Source organism: Sus scrofa, chromosome 17 (assembly GCF_000003025.6).
Source record: "Sus scrofa isolate TJ Tabasco breed Duroc chromosome 17, Sscrofa11.1, whole genome shotgun sequence".
Lineage (NCBI taxonomy): Eukaryota > Metazoa > Chordata > Mammalia > Artiodactyla > Suidae > Sus > Sus scrofa.
This window is the reverse complement of record NC_010459.5, coordinates 58,638,572-58,653,199: the sequence shown is the minus strand read 5'-3', so window position 1 is coordinate 58,653,199 and position 14,628 is coordinate 58,638,572. Positions and strand designations below refer to the sequence as shown.

Here is a 14,628-nt window from a genome sequence, read left to right as displayed (position 1 = left end):
TTTATGCACTTGCAGCATGCAGAAGTTCCGGGGCTGGAGGTTAAACCTGCACCACAGCAGTGACAACACCAGATCCTTTAACCGCTAGGCTACCAGGGAACTCCCAATTATAAGCAGTCTTAATCAGGCAAAAGGATGCTGACATCGCCAGAAATGATGACAGAACACTCTGAGAGGGAGAAGGAAGGAGAGGTGCTTCAGATAGGGGCGGAAGGGTTACTGGCGCTCAATCCTTATCTTCCTCAGAAGGAAATCAATAGATAATATCTAGACGTGAAAAAATCAAGAAAAAGTAATTTAAGCACATTATTCAGAAATATAGAGGTTAATACCCAGAAGAAATTAATGCTAAAACGGCTGCCTCTAGGCAGGGGAAGCCTTAGTGCTGGGGGTCTGCTGGTTTTCATTATGAGCCTGTTAGACCTCCGGCTTTTTATACCACAGACATGAAACACTGGGGTTAAACAATAAAACTAAAAATACCACAAGACCAAATCCAAGAGCAAAACCTAGAACTTCCTCCTCAAATTGCTTTTACTCCAGTAAAGGGCTGGCTGAAGGGTTTCAAATGCATTACGGGACGGGGGTGGGGGGTGGGGTGGCCCTAGGGCGGCCAGTCCCAGCTGGTGGACAATGGTAACATCTTCAGCCTGCAAACCAGGCTTTCCTCAATGGCTGGGACGGAGGGGAAACCACCCAGAGTAGGACAGGACCACAGGGACACACAGCTACTCTTTGATGGTTTTATCACATAAACTAAAGGGAGGTCCTGTCTTCTGTCCTGGAGCCCCCGCAAGGAGGAGCTTCAAATACAGCAGCGGGTCTTGGCCTCGCTCTGCAAAGCCTCCTGGTTCCGTGCACACCTTCCTGGCATTTCTGAAGTAACACCAAGGTCTATTTGTCAGAAAGCCCATAACACTAATTCTGTGTTTCTCCAAAGTTTTCCTATTTCTTTTCCCCTCTGGAGTGATCACAGTGGTCAAACATTACTAAGAAAACAGACGGTTCTTAAAAACTCAAAACAGCAACAACGACAAAAGAAAACGGGTCTCTACTGCACGTGCACTTTCCCGGGGGTACCCTCAGTTGCTGGTACTCCCGTGACAGGACCCTGGCAAACCCTGAGGGAGCAGATCTATCTTCTAAAGCACGAATGACAGATGATGGTGAATTGGTGTCCTTACTTCCTCACAACAGCACCTTTTGCTGTGGTGTAGAAGGGCCTCTATTTCGAGGCTTGGCTTTTAACCCTTTCAGGATCACCACCATTCTCAGTCCCTCTTAGAGAAGCTCCCCACGGCCTGGGATGTGAAACGTGCCTGCACGTTTGCATCCTCTGTGAACCCCACGGCAGAGGACCCCAGGAATGCGGGAGACACAGGCGTTTAGACTAGTGTCATCGTGAGGCTGCTGGCACAGGTCAAGAGTAGAGGCATGGGCCCCGGGGAAGACCCCACCGCCGCCCCCCAATCCACGTCTATACCCTTTGCTGCACGTGTCGTCACGCAGAACCCTACTGGCACACTCACAAACGTGTGCCCTTGGCATCTTCATTTTTGTTGTTGTGTTGGCCCCTGCCTTCGTGGGGTGCGCCTTTCTCCTCTGACCTAACTTCACGGCAGATCCTTCCCCGTGGGAAAAGTGGCTCCACCTCCCCGAGAGAGACCGCAAGTTAAATCTGGGATGCCAAGTGCACTCTGCAGACGAGCGAGGGCCAGAAAGGCGGGCCAGGCCACGTGCTGGTGAGGAAGCAGGGACAGCGGCAGTGCCGGTACCGCGTGGAGTCACGTGACTCCGTCTCACACGCAGGTGCCCTTTCTCTTCCAGGAACCCTCACGATGGCCTTGCCCATTTGTAGGGTGCTTGCCGGAGCTGTGCTCGCCGCAGCGAGATCGGAAGTGACTTCAGCGACCTCCGCGGAGCGCTGGTTCAGGAGATTGTGGGCCCATCACACGGAGGGGAATCGGAGAAACATTAAGATGCGCACGGCCACGGAACCACCTCCACGATGCCTTACGAAGCCAACAGTCAGCGCTCAGGACAGGGTGGGGAGTGTGTGCTGCCACTTGTGTGCAAGAAAACGCAGAGGCTCTCTGGGGAGCAACCAGGAAATGGGAGGTGGGGAGGTGGGTTGTGCCTGGAGCAGGGAAGCGGGTTTGCTGGGCTTGGTGGATAACTGACTTGGGGCTGCCCATCCCCTGGTCTCGGGCGAGGTCGTGCTGTTTGCACGTGGAATCTTCCAAGAGGTTAAAACACTTTAACGAGATAAGAGTGTGAGATGGAGACTGCCAGCCCCTGCTTAGAGACAGAGGCCACCCCACCTTGTGGACCTGGAGGCAGTGTACCCCAGTGAGCACAATGTAAATCAATGACAACTGCCCCCTGCCCCCCAGGAAAACACAGGGATGCCGGCCTGGCCCCTCTGCCTGAGCTCTCTGGGCCCACATTTGCTCATCAGTAAGATACGCTGACCTCAGTCAGCCTGTCCGTCTGCATTCAGGCACAGCATGTCAGATAGTTCATTTAAACCAATTTTATGTCCCTAAGAAGCAGTGAGAGAGTCAGGGTGACGTTTGCTAAAGCACAGCTAACTGCTCCTAAACCATCCATTCAAAATAATTTTACACTGAAGCATCCTTTAAATATATTCAGAGCACAGAATTTATTGACCATAATATGGAGACGGCTCGTACAAAGGTCCATGCCTCGGCAGGGCGGGTTCCATCCGGCCGGCATGCAACGTGTGCGGACATGCTGTGGATGAATGGCTCTTTCGAGCTGGACACTGCAGACAGACCCCCGCCTTCCCTCCGGGAAACAAACACTCAGCCATGAACCCGTGAACCTGTTACCTATCAGAGAACCAAAGCACACGATGGCAGAGTCCTTTCCTAGACCAACTTTTAAGCAAATTCCAGGTCAAAATAAGTAATACAGCTTAAGATACATCAAAGAAAACACAGGAAACCAAAGCATTCTAAAACATCTCTTAAAATACTCGCTCCCCACAACGTTAATGCACACGGGAGTCAGAGTGAAAACACGCATCCCAGGACCGCAGAGATCTTTCCTCAAGGCAGGGAGTGCGATGCAGAACGCTGTAGGAACAGCATGTGTTACTGAAACAACCTCTTTACTCAAAAAGGAGAGAGGCGAAGGGAACATTTAAATAAAAATGGATCATTTTGAGTTTCTTATAAGAAGTGCCAAATGGCAGCAGTTTATAAATTGTCTTTAAAAAAGAAAACGCTGGCAGCAGAAATGAGAACCAAATGTATTTTGCGTTTTTCTCTCTCTACTAGAAGCTTGAATCACCTCACCGAGGCTGCTGGCAAAGGAAAGCCACAAAAACACAATCACTCCCATTGAGCAATTTCTCAGCATCTCATTTGGTCTCTGACAGAGAGAAGGTAAACTGGACCCATGTCTGCTGAATGAGTGATGAAAAGCAAGAAGCGGCTCTTGTACACGTGGTCCCAGCACGACAATGAACTCTGACCCCGGAAGTCAAGGAAAATGGTCAATGGGGGGGAAAAAGCATGTTTAAACGAACGCTGCCACGGAGGTTAACAGCTGGATTTAGTTCTCTCCTAAAATACAAAGGGAAGATGGGAATGCAAGCGGCCAGTTCATCAAAAAAAAACAAAACAAAAACAAAAAACAACAAAAAAACACACCCAGGCCTTTCCATGGGCTGACATGAGAAACACGCATGCCGGCTCATGACCTTCTTAATCATGAAAAGCTATGCAGTCTCGTTAGCACTAAGCCTTAATGAAATTGTGTGAAAGATATCTGATGTTGTCTCCCTACTTGGAGCTGCTGAAGGGGAACCAAGAAAGGCAGCCTGTTCTGTTGCAGCCAGATTCAGCCTCGGGTGTGTGTGCGACACAAACCGTCCATGGCAGAAACCGCAAGAGGCAGCACGGAGGACCGGGAGCCAGCGCCAGCCCCGCACCCACCTCCCTTAGCTGATGATTAAACAGACATCCACCCTGCAGAAGAATAAAGTCATGAGAATAGGGCCCTGTCGTGGGATCAATGTTTCCTGGTTTAAAAACAAACATTAGCATTTACCTAGCAGCAGAAAACTATTATCCCACGGCACTGATTCACTCAACTGACGACTCTGAATCAAAGCGATCCATGCCGTGGCAACATTCCAAGGCATCATAATTGCAAATATTCATGGCAAGTTAGATAATAGCTATATATATTTTTTTCTTTTTCTTTTTTGCTTTTTAGGACCGCACCCGAGGCACACGGGAGGTTCCCAGGCTAGGGGCCAGATCGGAGTTATAGCTGCTGGCCTACACCACAGCCACAGCCACGCCAGATCCGAGCCGTGTCAGCGACCTACACCATAGCTCACGGCCACACTGGATCCTTAACCCACTGAGCGAGGCCAGGGATCGACCCCGCAACCTCATGGTTCCTAGTCAGGTTCGTTTCTGCTGCACCACCACGGGAACTCCAATAACAGCTATATTTTTGTTAGGAGTTTTTTCTTCCTTTTCTATTGATCGGATGCAGGCATTTTCTCATGAATCATTTCCATTAAGAAGAAAACCTGAAGTAATTATATTGAGACAACTTCTTATCCACCTCCACCGGTTTCACGGTTAACTGTTATACACAACTGTTGACGTGAGTGGGTATCTTCTAAATTTTTCAGAATGCCTCTGTAATGAAAAGAAATTAGAACGAAACCCTGCGTTTCAGCAGCAGACCTGCAGCTAACAGGGAGGTCTGGGATCCCTGGCACAAGGGCGGCGGGGGGGTGGACGTGTGCACCCCAGCAAACGTTCTCGGAGGCCGAGCCTCGTGTGCCAAGTCGGCGGCTGATGAGACTCAGGCACGGGAGCGAAAGGGTGAGTGAGTCCTGCCGGAGATCCATTTCCACAGCCTCCCAAGCTGGCCTCCTTGGCAGCGTCTGCTGTCACCCAGCTGCACTGCGATGCCCTGACATGCAGCACTAATTCGGGGAGAGGTCTCAGACCCGCAGCTTGGCGGCTTTAAACCTCGGCAGGCCCCTTCTGTGATAGCAATTTTAAGCAACTGCACCCGCTTCCCATTTAATTCACAAGTTATGTGCAGCCTCCACAGAAAGCACCCTCAGCGCCGCGCTGGGACAGACCAGGAATTTTCTTTCTTGAGCCCCCAGATGCATCCCCCAGGAGCCTCAGGCAATGAGAAAATGGAAAACGCCCATGTCTGCACTGGCTGTAGTGGGTTCATTTTCTTCCTTTCAAAAAGAAAAATAAAAGGCATCTAAACGAGAGTCCCCACGCCGTCTGCTTTGTCTTTAAAGTGACCGCATGGAGGCATGAAGACAAACCTGTACAAGGCGGACAAGGGCTCAGCGTTTGGGCCCCGTTGCTTCACCGCGGCCTTTCCCGCCGCTCCTCCGAGTGGGTTTTTGCGGTTGCAACGGCCTTAGCCGTTTGAGGGCTGGCAGCAGCCTTCCAGAGACTGGTTTCGGTCCAAATGAGAGGGTCTAGGAAGGTACCCAGTTTAACCTCCTGGAGGCTTCATGTCCTCGGGTGCAAAACAGAGCCCTCAGGCCGGCACAGCCCTCAGGCCGGCACAGCTGTTGTGAGGAGTCACCAAGGGGTCGGGAACACCCTGCGAGGGGGGACAGCACCCTAACAACAGCAACTTCCTTAGAAAGACGATGTCGGAGCCGCTAAGGAAGCCTTAAAACACAAAACAAGACTCCTCCAAACCCAGACAGGTGGGAAGCCCAGCCCTGAGCTGGAGTCGTCCGTCTACCCCACAGGGATTGTGGAAATCAACTCCATTCCTGCTCATCTTTGCAAACGTTGCTGGGCAAACACGGCCCAAGCTTTGCCGGGGCAGGTCCCCCCTGAGTGGGGATGGGATGAGTCCGTCTGTTGGTGAGCCTCCTGCTCTAGCTCCAGGGTCTCCACAGGAGGGGCCATCCAGCCTGTGACCTGGCCCCCGCCAGCGGGAGGGGCTGGGGGGGGGGCTCCCCACGTTCCAAGGTCTGGGAGGTGAGCCCCTCCTGACTGGTCAAGGTGACTTCAAAGCTCAAGTCACACCTCTTGGTATTTTCTTTTAAATCAGGAATTTCACAGACAAACCACAGCCAGAAACTTGTAAATGGGCCAGTTCTTTAGAGGAGGAAGTGAAAATGACATTTTATTTTGGCACGGGCTCTGAGTTTGCAAATACAGAGCTTTGTGTGTGCAAAAAACAGAGGCGCCATTTGAAAAATGTTATGCTACTTACATATGTATGGTGCATATGCTACACACACACACACACACACACACACACACACAACACACACAGAGCTTGTTTTCAAATTAATGTGAAAGGCTATTTGGCTCTGAGCTAGCACCACATTCAGTTATATCTGACTCAACACAGCCTCCAAGTCCGGCACTGATATCTTTCGATAGCAATTCTATTCCTGGGATTTGTTTGAAAGCGTTTAGGTTTTCACGGATCACTGGAAGTTCTTCATTTTCCCCCCTTCTGTGTTATGTATAAGCCGCCTCTCTAGGCATAAACTGTCCACTGGTAAAAATCAATTTTGATTTTATCGGTATTTATTACTGCTGGTGCCAGCCGTTTAGAAGACTAGGGAAGGAAAACATGCAAACTAGGACGAGGGAAAAAAAAAAAATTAAAGCCAGGTCCTCACACCTACAAATAACATAGGCTGCTGTCTTTAAGAGGGGTTCTGTATCACGCCAGGGCATCTTAAATTATCGATTTAAAAATCCAATCGATAAAAACGTACACGGATCCGTCACTGCTCACTCGCTTTCATATTTGCGAGCTTGGCGGCGGCGGGTATTTCTAAAACGAGGGCTCCGCTCTCAGGGGTGCGGTGAACCAGTAACGACAGCAGCAGGCAGCCTGGGCGAGCTCGGCCAGGCTCCTTTCCCGGCTGGCACCCTCACCAGCTTCAGCCTGGCTCCCTCTAAGCCAGCCGACCCCAATGACTTGACTCTCCCCGCTCGGGACAGGAGATGCCGGAGGGAGGACCACACACCCACCTCCCTGCCTTTTTTCAGACACCCCAAATGGATGTGCTTCTCCAGGTTCGAGATCTTGAGTGTTTGTGGCTCTGCAAGTGGGCCCCGAGCCCGAGCGCGCCTGCTCCACTCTGCCGCCGGCAGCGTTACCCACCAGGGCCACTCCCACGACGTCCGCGCACCCCACCACCAGCCTCCTGTCCCCGGGGGCTTCCCTGCTTCCGCTCAGCCAAGAAGCTCAACAAACGAACGGGTGTTCCCCCAGTCTTACCCCTAAGCCAGAAAGAGATTTGACAGAGCCATTAGTGAGAAACGAGAACGTTGGCTTTTAAGCTTGGATGTTTAGCTACACACAAAATGTTCACCTCCCCAGAGAAGCTGAATTCCTTCTTCCCTAAGATGTACACAAAACACCACGTCCCTTTCTGAGAACTCAAGTGACTCTAGTGCAGGTGCCAGCAACCCCCAGCATCACAGGCCAAATGCCACCAGCGGTTCTTGCGAATAAAGTTTTATTGGCACACACACAGAGCACAGCCCCCTGCTCTAAAGGGGAGGCCCTCCCAGGCCCTCTGGTCAAGGCCAGGAGGGATCAGACGCTACATAAAGATGAACCAGCTGCGCCTCCTCCACTCAGACTCTTGTCCACGTACAGCAGTTACCAGCAGAAAGCAGATGCTTCCCAGCTCCGTCTTCTCCGTTCCTAAACACCCAGATCCACGTGGCACAGAGACCGGGGAGGAGTCTATGCCCGGGAGGGCGGCCTCCCCGCTTGGCGCACGGCAACGAGGGAGACAGGCGTGTGGCCGAGAACTAGGTCTAGTCAAGGTTCATGGCAAGCACTTGGGGTGTAAACTCTTTTGTGAAGGCAGCAAGTCGCCTCCCCTGAGCAGCCGGGTGGCCACCTCCCAGTCCCCAACCAGCCCCGGGCCACATGGAGGCGCAGAGGGACCTGCCTTCTCACAACCGCCCTCCTCCGGTGAGCCTGGCTTTTCCAACCCACCCGCAGGCCCGTCCTGCCTGCACGGCTCCTGGACCCGGAGGAGAGGTGTCTATTTACCGGGAGGCAAGGTGACCAGCTGCGTCCGACTTGGAGCAGTTTTATTTCTACACTCTCAGCTGAAGCCAAGCAGGAAAGGGAGAAAAATGACACATATACCCTAAACACGTACTTTTCATCAATAGGGCTCATTGGGAAATCAAACTTCCAATGATAAAGTCCTGATACCGCCCCCCATATAGCAAAAGTGACAAAATGACACAAGAACTCTTAATTTTGGGGCTTTATTTTAATTTTTTTACTTTTTAAGATGCTACATAGTCAAACAGAATTGGATTGGTCTTTTACGGCATAAAATTAATTTCACAGTCAAACTCTCGATCACAACTTGATGGATGATCTGACGTCTCTTTCGCCCTCCCCTCCACACCCCACCCCGCCGGCTCCCTCTCTCCTGAGTCCCTGCTGCCTGACCCCAAGCGAGGGCCGCGTGGGCAGGTCAGGGCCGGGCCCACCCCGGGGGGCGTGTGTGCTGCAGGGTGAGTGGGGGTGAGGGCCATGCTTCTCCATGGAGAGTGATGGGGAGTCGACAGCCGCTCTTGAGAGGGGCCCTCCCTGTGACAGCTGTTGTTTATTTACACAGAAAAGCACTTCCTGGTGGCTGTTCTCCAGCCTGTTTTCCGAGAGCAGCCACGCCTCCGTGTGTGCAGAGCCCACCGCCCCCAGCAGCCGCAGTGCAGCCTCACCCGGCAGTGTCAGGAGCACAGGTGACTTTTAGGCCACAGCATTGATTACAATCTTGTGACAGGGACACATGAGATGAAACACGTTAAATAAGTTAAATATGCGTTCGGCATCTCTGAAGCACAATTCAGTCTCGCTACATGACCCGGCGGGGTTCTAGCTTGGTCCCTCGAGAGGACGGAGCACGGGCTTACTTCCAGAGCACTGGGTCGACCAGGCCGCGCGCGCACACACACCTCCCGCTCTGAAGGGCACCGCCGATGCTGCCACAGCGCCATCCTCGTCGGGTCCCGACTCTGTCCGCCAGTCCCCGGGGACGGGCGGTCTGGGCCGAGCTCGGAAAGCAGCCCCGAGGGAGTGGGCCGCGTGGGGGTGACGACGTGGAGGTGGCGACTCCCCGCCGGGCTGGCTCCAGCTCCCGAGGGCCAGCACCAACAGGCGAGGAAGAGTGGCGTGTTTTAAGAGAGGTAATCCAGCAACATGTACCGAGGCTACTAATGTTTAAAATGACACTTTCGACATGCCACTGTCGTTTAATCACGGTTCCCTCGTCATTAATAAGGATCATTATTCCCCCCAATCATTTACTACACGTTTTAAGCTTTCTAAAAGATTGTTAGATTATGTTCTACCTGTGTGTGTGTGTGCGTGTGTGTGCGTGTGTGCGTGTGCATGTGCGCGCGTGCGCACGGCACAGGGAGGGGTAATTTAAAGGCAAGACCTGTGAGATGTCATCATACGTTAATTTCTTTTTACACGTGGTTAGGACCAATTTCAATCCCACGAAGCGGCGGATCCGTCAGCCCGGTTTCCCGTCCTCTGCACGCAGCCTACAAGGCGATCTTCCCTATGATCACGCCCACGATGAAGAACAAAACCACCAGCGCCAGCAGCCTCGTGCTGAGGCCCTCCTCCTTCCCAGGCGTGGCGGGCGCGGGCGCAGGGCTGTTGCTCGGCACGGGCTTCCTCATCCGAAGGCCGTCTTCCTCCTGGGGAGCAGACGCACAGGTCAAAGGCAGCCCACGGCAGCAGGAGTGCACGCCAACGCACGGCCTCGCGGCGGCTTTTAGGACCCCGGACTCATCAGGCAACGCCGTCCGACCCCCGCCCCCCCCCGGCTTTGCAAGGGGAGACACGGAACCTTCAGAGAAGAGACTGGCCTGTGGCCGCTGAGAAAACACTGCCAGAGGCCCGTTTCCTTCCCCCATCCTACCAGTGCTGCAGGTGCCTGCACACACCACGCCTCTAAGCAGGGCACTCGGGGTTTCCCCACGATTTACAGAAAACAGCTCTGGGGAGAAAACGCAAGAAACTACCAACTGGGAGACCGGGGAGCTTGCACGCAGAGCTCTGTGCGTGGCTCCTGTCCGCTGACTCGCGTGTAGACGGCTGGGTTGAGCACGTGACGTTCCTAACAGTAAAATGCAACTGGACTGGGCTTTCTGCTTCGTGCACGGGATTCTCACCAGAGAAGCCACGCCCGTCTTCACACACAGAGCAGACACCTGCCACGTTCCGGTCCCTGCACAGCCCTGCTCTCCCTGGTCACTCCCCAGCAGGGCCCACTCCGAGGCCTCCCGGCCAGAGGGCACCCTCCACTCCCTCCCTGGCAGCCTCCACAGCGGGGGCACTTTCTTTGCTTCCCTCACTTGGCTCACGTTCACCACGTGCCGGCAAGGTCGGGAGACCCCAGGCGGCCAGCCATCGCGCCGACCCTCCCTGGCACCTGAGGCCAACTCTGTGGGACCCCTCATGACACGGGTTGTGAGTGCCAGCGTCTGTGGTCAATAGAGTGCTCTTATGGGCAGGGCCCGCCCGTGTCTGTATCCACAGTGCTGGGGACCCAGTAGGGTCTCAAGAAATGTGCCAAGTGAGGGCATGAAACAACACAAAACAAGAAATCAGTGTTTGGCAAGATAAAGAATCTTCTAACGTCAAGACTGGTCTGAGAGTACATTAAAGATACACAGCTCGTGGGGCACAGCCAAGAGCGTACGCAGTGATAAAGGACTGGTGCTGTTTGATTAACTCCCCAAAAAAGGACACAGCAAAATACAGCATTTATTTCATTGGGTTTATATAGAAGCTATTTCTAGCTATTTATCACTTTAAATGGCACAGAACTCTGTTTCTGAAGAGAAATACATTCAAGGAGAAGCTCTAGGCGTGTCGTAGATTTTTCGCCAGAAAGTAGGGTGTCGGCCTCATAATTGACTCCACACTCAAAGGGCGGCCAAACGAGGCGATAACTGCAAAGAGGGAGGAGCTCCCCAAACCGTCGGCCCCCCGCGTCTGCCACACGGTCAGAGCCAAAGAAGGCCGGGCCAGCTGAGACGAACTCATCCCACGTACCTGCTGTCATGCGGAACGTGACCGAGATGGAGAGAAGGGATCGGCCCCAAGATTTAAGCTGCCACCAAAGCCCCTGCGATGAGCTGTGCAGCAGGGCTCTCTTTAACGTGTGCGGGAACCAGACCTACCACTCCCCACTCTGCAAGGGGCCTCAGAAGTGCTCTGCGAGCAGAGGCCTGCTCCCGGGCCTCTGTGTGGCTAAGAAAGAGCCACAGCTCGTTCAAGTCTGGCTAGCTGTTTCCACAACACGCAAAGCCTCCGAGGCCAAGAGAAGTGCACCGGCCCCCCTCCACCACCCAGGGCAACCTGACCCGCCAACACCAACGCCAACGGCCGGGTCAACGGCCACCAGCTGGAGACTCGGGTCTCTCCCGCCATCTCCACCCACCTTATGGTGACAGCGTCCCACCTCCAATCTCATCACTGTGTTAACAGTGTGATAACACCCTACTGCCTAAACCGATTCAGAATCCTCAAAAATCCGAACTACGCAAACTGTGTTAAAAAGACTACACAAGGGGATTTACCCTCTTTAAAAAGCTTCTCATCCAATGGGAATGGAATGGAGTTTGAAGATGGGAATTCAAGATAAGCACTGCTGTCTTATTTTTAGTCTCAGAATTAAATTTCAACTTACAGCAGCGGAGGGTGGGAGGGATTGGGGGTGTTTCTGTTTGAATAGTCGAGAAGCCTCTGCTCAAGGGACCCTGGCTCTTGACTGGGGGGTGTGTGGAGGTGTGCTCAGGACCCTTTGAGAACTCGAGGAAAGGAGTGGAGATTGCCGCCTGGAGGGAAATGTGCCAACACGAAACCGCCCGACAAATCCGGGGGTGCGTCAACATCCCCGCCCAGGATCGGAGGGAAAGAGCCCCCTTCTCCGCAGACATCAGGAAACAAAACACGGGTACCTTCAACTGCTTGTTCTCCTCCCGCAGCCTCTGGACCTCGCTCTGCAGCCGCTTACACTCTTCCATCACCTTCTTCACTTCGGTGTCGTCCAGAGCGGAACTCAGGGCTTTAGACACCACTGGCGTTTCTGTCTTTGATGCAGTTGTGGATATAATTTTATTTATTTCTACATCATGCTGTTCAGAAATAAATGAAAGCCCGAGTGTCACCAACTATGTAATAAAGGACTTTTTTATGCAAAGTAAAGTAGTTCTCAGCAAATACCACACGTGGTAGGGTTTCATCCACACTGTAAAATGTCACATTTATTTTTAAAATGGATCGCTTTACCTAGTATCTTAATAATCTCAGCAACTGGGCTCCAGAAATTATGGACAAGGGCAAATAATGAAGCTCGGCTGAGACTAACACTTCAGCGCAAGAGAAGAGGAGCTGGGCATACTGCACGTCAAACCCCTGCCATGCAGAAATCAGCATCCCGCAACGGTGCAAGCTCAGGAATTATTAGCCACAAATCACTGTCGCCACGAAGGTCTCAACACCCCAGGACGCTGCGTGGGGGTGGGAGGCTGAGGGCCATTTCTTTCACGAACTTCTAACTTCGAAGGTGGGGTACAGGTGCCACAAGCTCAGTGTCTATGACAGCTCAGCCTGGGGGAGCCACCCGAGCCTCCATTTCTCTGCCAAGACCGTGTCCTAACCCCCTCTGGAGCCCGGCTGGGGATGAGCGGAAAGGGGGAGCCCACGGCAGCACTCGGGGGTGTGGGGGAAAGCAAGCGGGGATGGCTACCCTGGGGTCCCCGCAGCAAACGGAAAGCTCTGAGCTCCACTCTTCATTTCCCAGGTGAGGAGAGCGAGGCCTGGAAGGCAAGGCCCCAGCACACAGACTTAGTCACCTAGCATGGAGCCAGGGCCGGGGGACAGATCTGGCAGCCGCCGCAAATGGCCTCCCTAGGACGCACACGCAATGGGGGCAGAGAGAGAAGGAGGAAAACAGAGAAAAAAGACTGCCGCCCAGTCAAAGAAACAGGATGATGACAGCGGTCAGTCATGGAGTAGAAAGAAAAGGCCAAGGAGTTGTGACACAGGGCATCACACTCCCGGAGCTCATGATGGGTCATGTTAGGAGAACGTGAGCGTTTCTATGGCCCAACGCCAGCTATTAACAGCCAGGGTGCTCTAATATTCCACGTGCGTTTCAACCCTGTTTTCTGTACAATTTAAGGTTTTGGGTTGAAGGGAGGCCCCCACGAGCACTGCAGATATAGTCGTCTTTCCAACTGGCCGCAAGCGGGGGCCACAACAGGCTCGGCCCTGGGTTTCGCAGAGAGAGGGAGCTGGCAACGTGGAGGAAGTCAGTGCCCTGCCCGCAGCTGCTCAGGCAGCAAAGGAGGTGACGGGAAGGGGGTGACCCTGCCCCGGGCAGGGCGTATCTGGCACTATCCAGAGGCCCTTCTGGTTGTCACTCACTAGTACTGGGGGGCGGCACTAGTGAGCAGAGGCCAGGGACGCTGCTAAACATCCTACAAGGTACAGGACAACCCCCACCGCAAAGACTGATGCGGCGCAAGTGTTAATAGCGCTGAGGCTGGGAAACCCTCATCTGAGAGCAGCTTCTGGCGGAAGAGGAAGGAGGGGTTAAAGGGCAGAGCTGGTGCTGGGGACGGACAGGCAGGGGCTGGGCAGAGCCGGAGAGCTTACCGCCACCTGCCCGTCAGGCCCCACGATCAACGGCAGATTATCTGGGTTCAGACTTACCCACTGGGAAACAGCAACCTGTACCTTTGCCACGTCAAAGAAGCTCTTTGGGATTTATGACATTTCAACAGCCCATAGGCTGTACTTTTTGAAGGGAAAAAAATGTTTCAATTAGTTGTCTTTCTGCAAGTCCTTCAAAGGCAGATTCCATGAAGGCCCACTTACTTGTTGACTCCAGTCTATTGTTTTCTTCATACATCAGAAGAAGGAAAATGATTTGCCAACTTAAATCTTGGTCTTGCAGGAGATGGTATGCAAATAAGTATCAGCTTGCAACATTCAATTACTGTTAACTAGAAACATACTTACTGGTTTATCATTTTCTGCTGGCAATTCAAACACACATCTAAGTTTTGAATCCATAAGGTCTTCCGGTTTTGCCTCCTTCCACTAAAACAATTTAAATTTAATAATCAGGATATTATAAAGCTGCTGGAAGAATAATTTTCTTCCCATAACTGACAATTTCAGAAAAATACTCTTAATGAGAAAGCCCTGATGTGTATCAAATAAAGAACTCAAGTCTGCTGAGATTTCAATATTTTTAACATGACAAGATTAAATACACTAGCTCTCCTGAATATTTCATAAACCCGGTCTTGCTACCTGACCCCTCAGTCAACCAGCACCCTTTCTGCGGCTAGTCTGTGGGAAGCAGGCAGACAGAGAACAAAGACCACCGCTGAGCCCGAGGAACCTTCCGGATTGCGTTTGGACAGCCAGAGGGTGTGTTGGCTCTCCTGAAGAAAACAGACCTTATTCCGCAGGGTACATCCTTCCTAGAGAGACCAAGCACACACCACCTGGGAGGTTTCGGGCACTGCCAGCTACCAAGGGCACGTGGACCAGCAGCCCAAG

The 14,628-nt window shown here is 52.7% G+C and overlaps 1 protein-coding gene across 2 annotated transcripts in view; it reads right to left on the bottom strand.

The window, feature by feature from the left end:
• Positions 8,275-14,628, bottom strand: part of VAPB (VAMP associated protein B and C) — a 50,177-nt gene continuing 43,823 nt past the window's right edge. The window contains 3 exon segments of one of the 2 annotated variants that reach the window (NM_001123213.1): positions 8,275-9,740; positions 12,012-12,188; positions 14,080-14,160. In NM_001123213.1, the coding sequence (NP_001116685.1) occupies positions 9,582-9,740; positions 12,012-12,188; positions 14,080-14,160 (417 nt within the window). In that variant the 3' untranslated portion in view covers positions 8,275-9,581. 2 annotated transcript variants of the gene reach the window in all.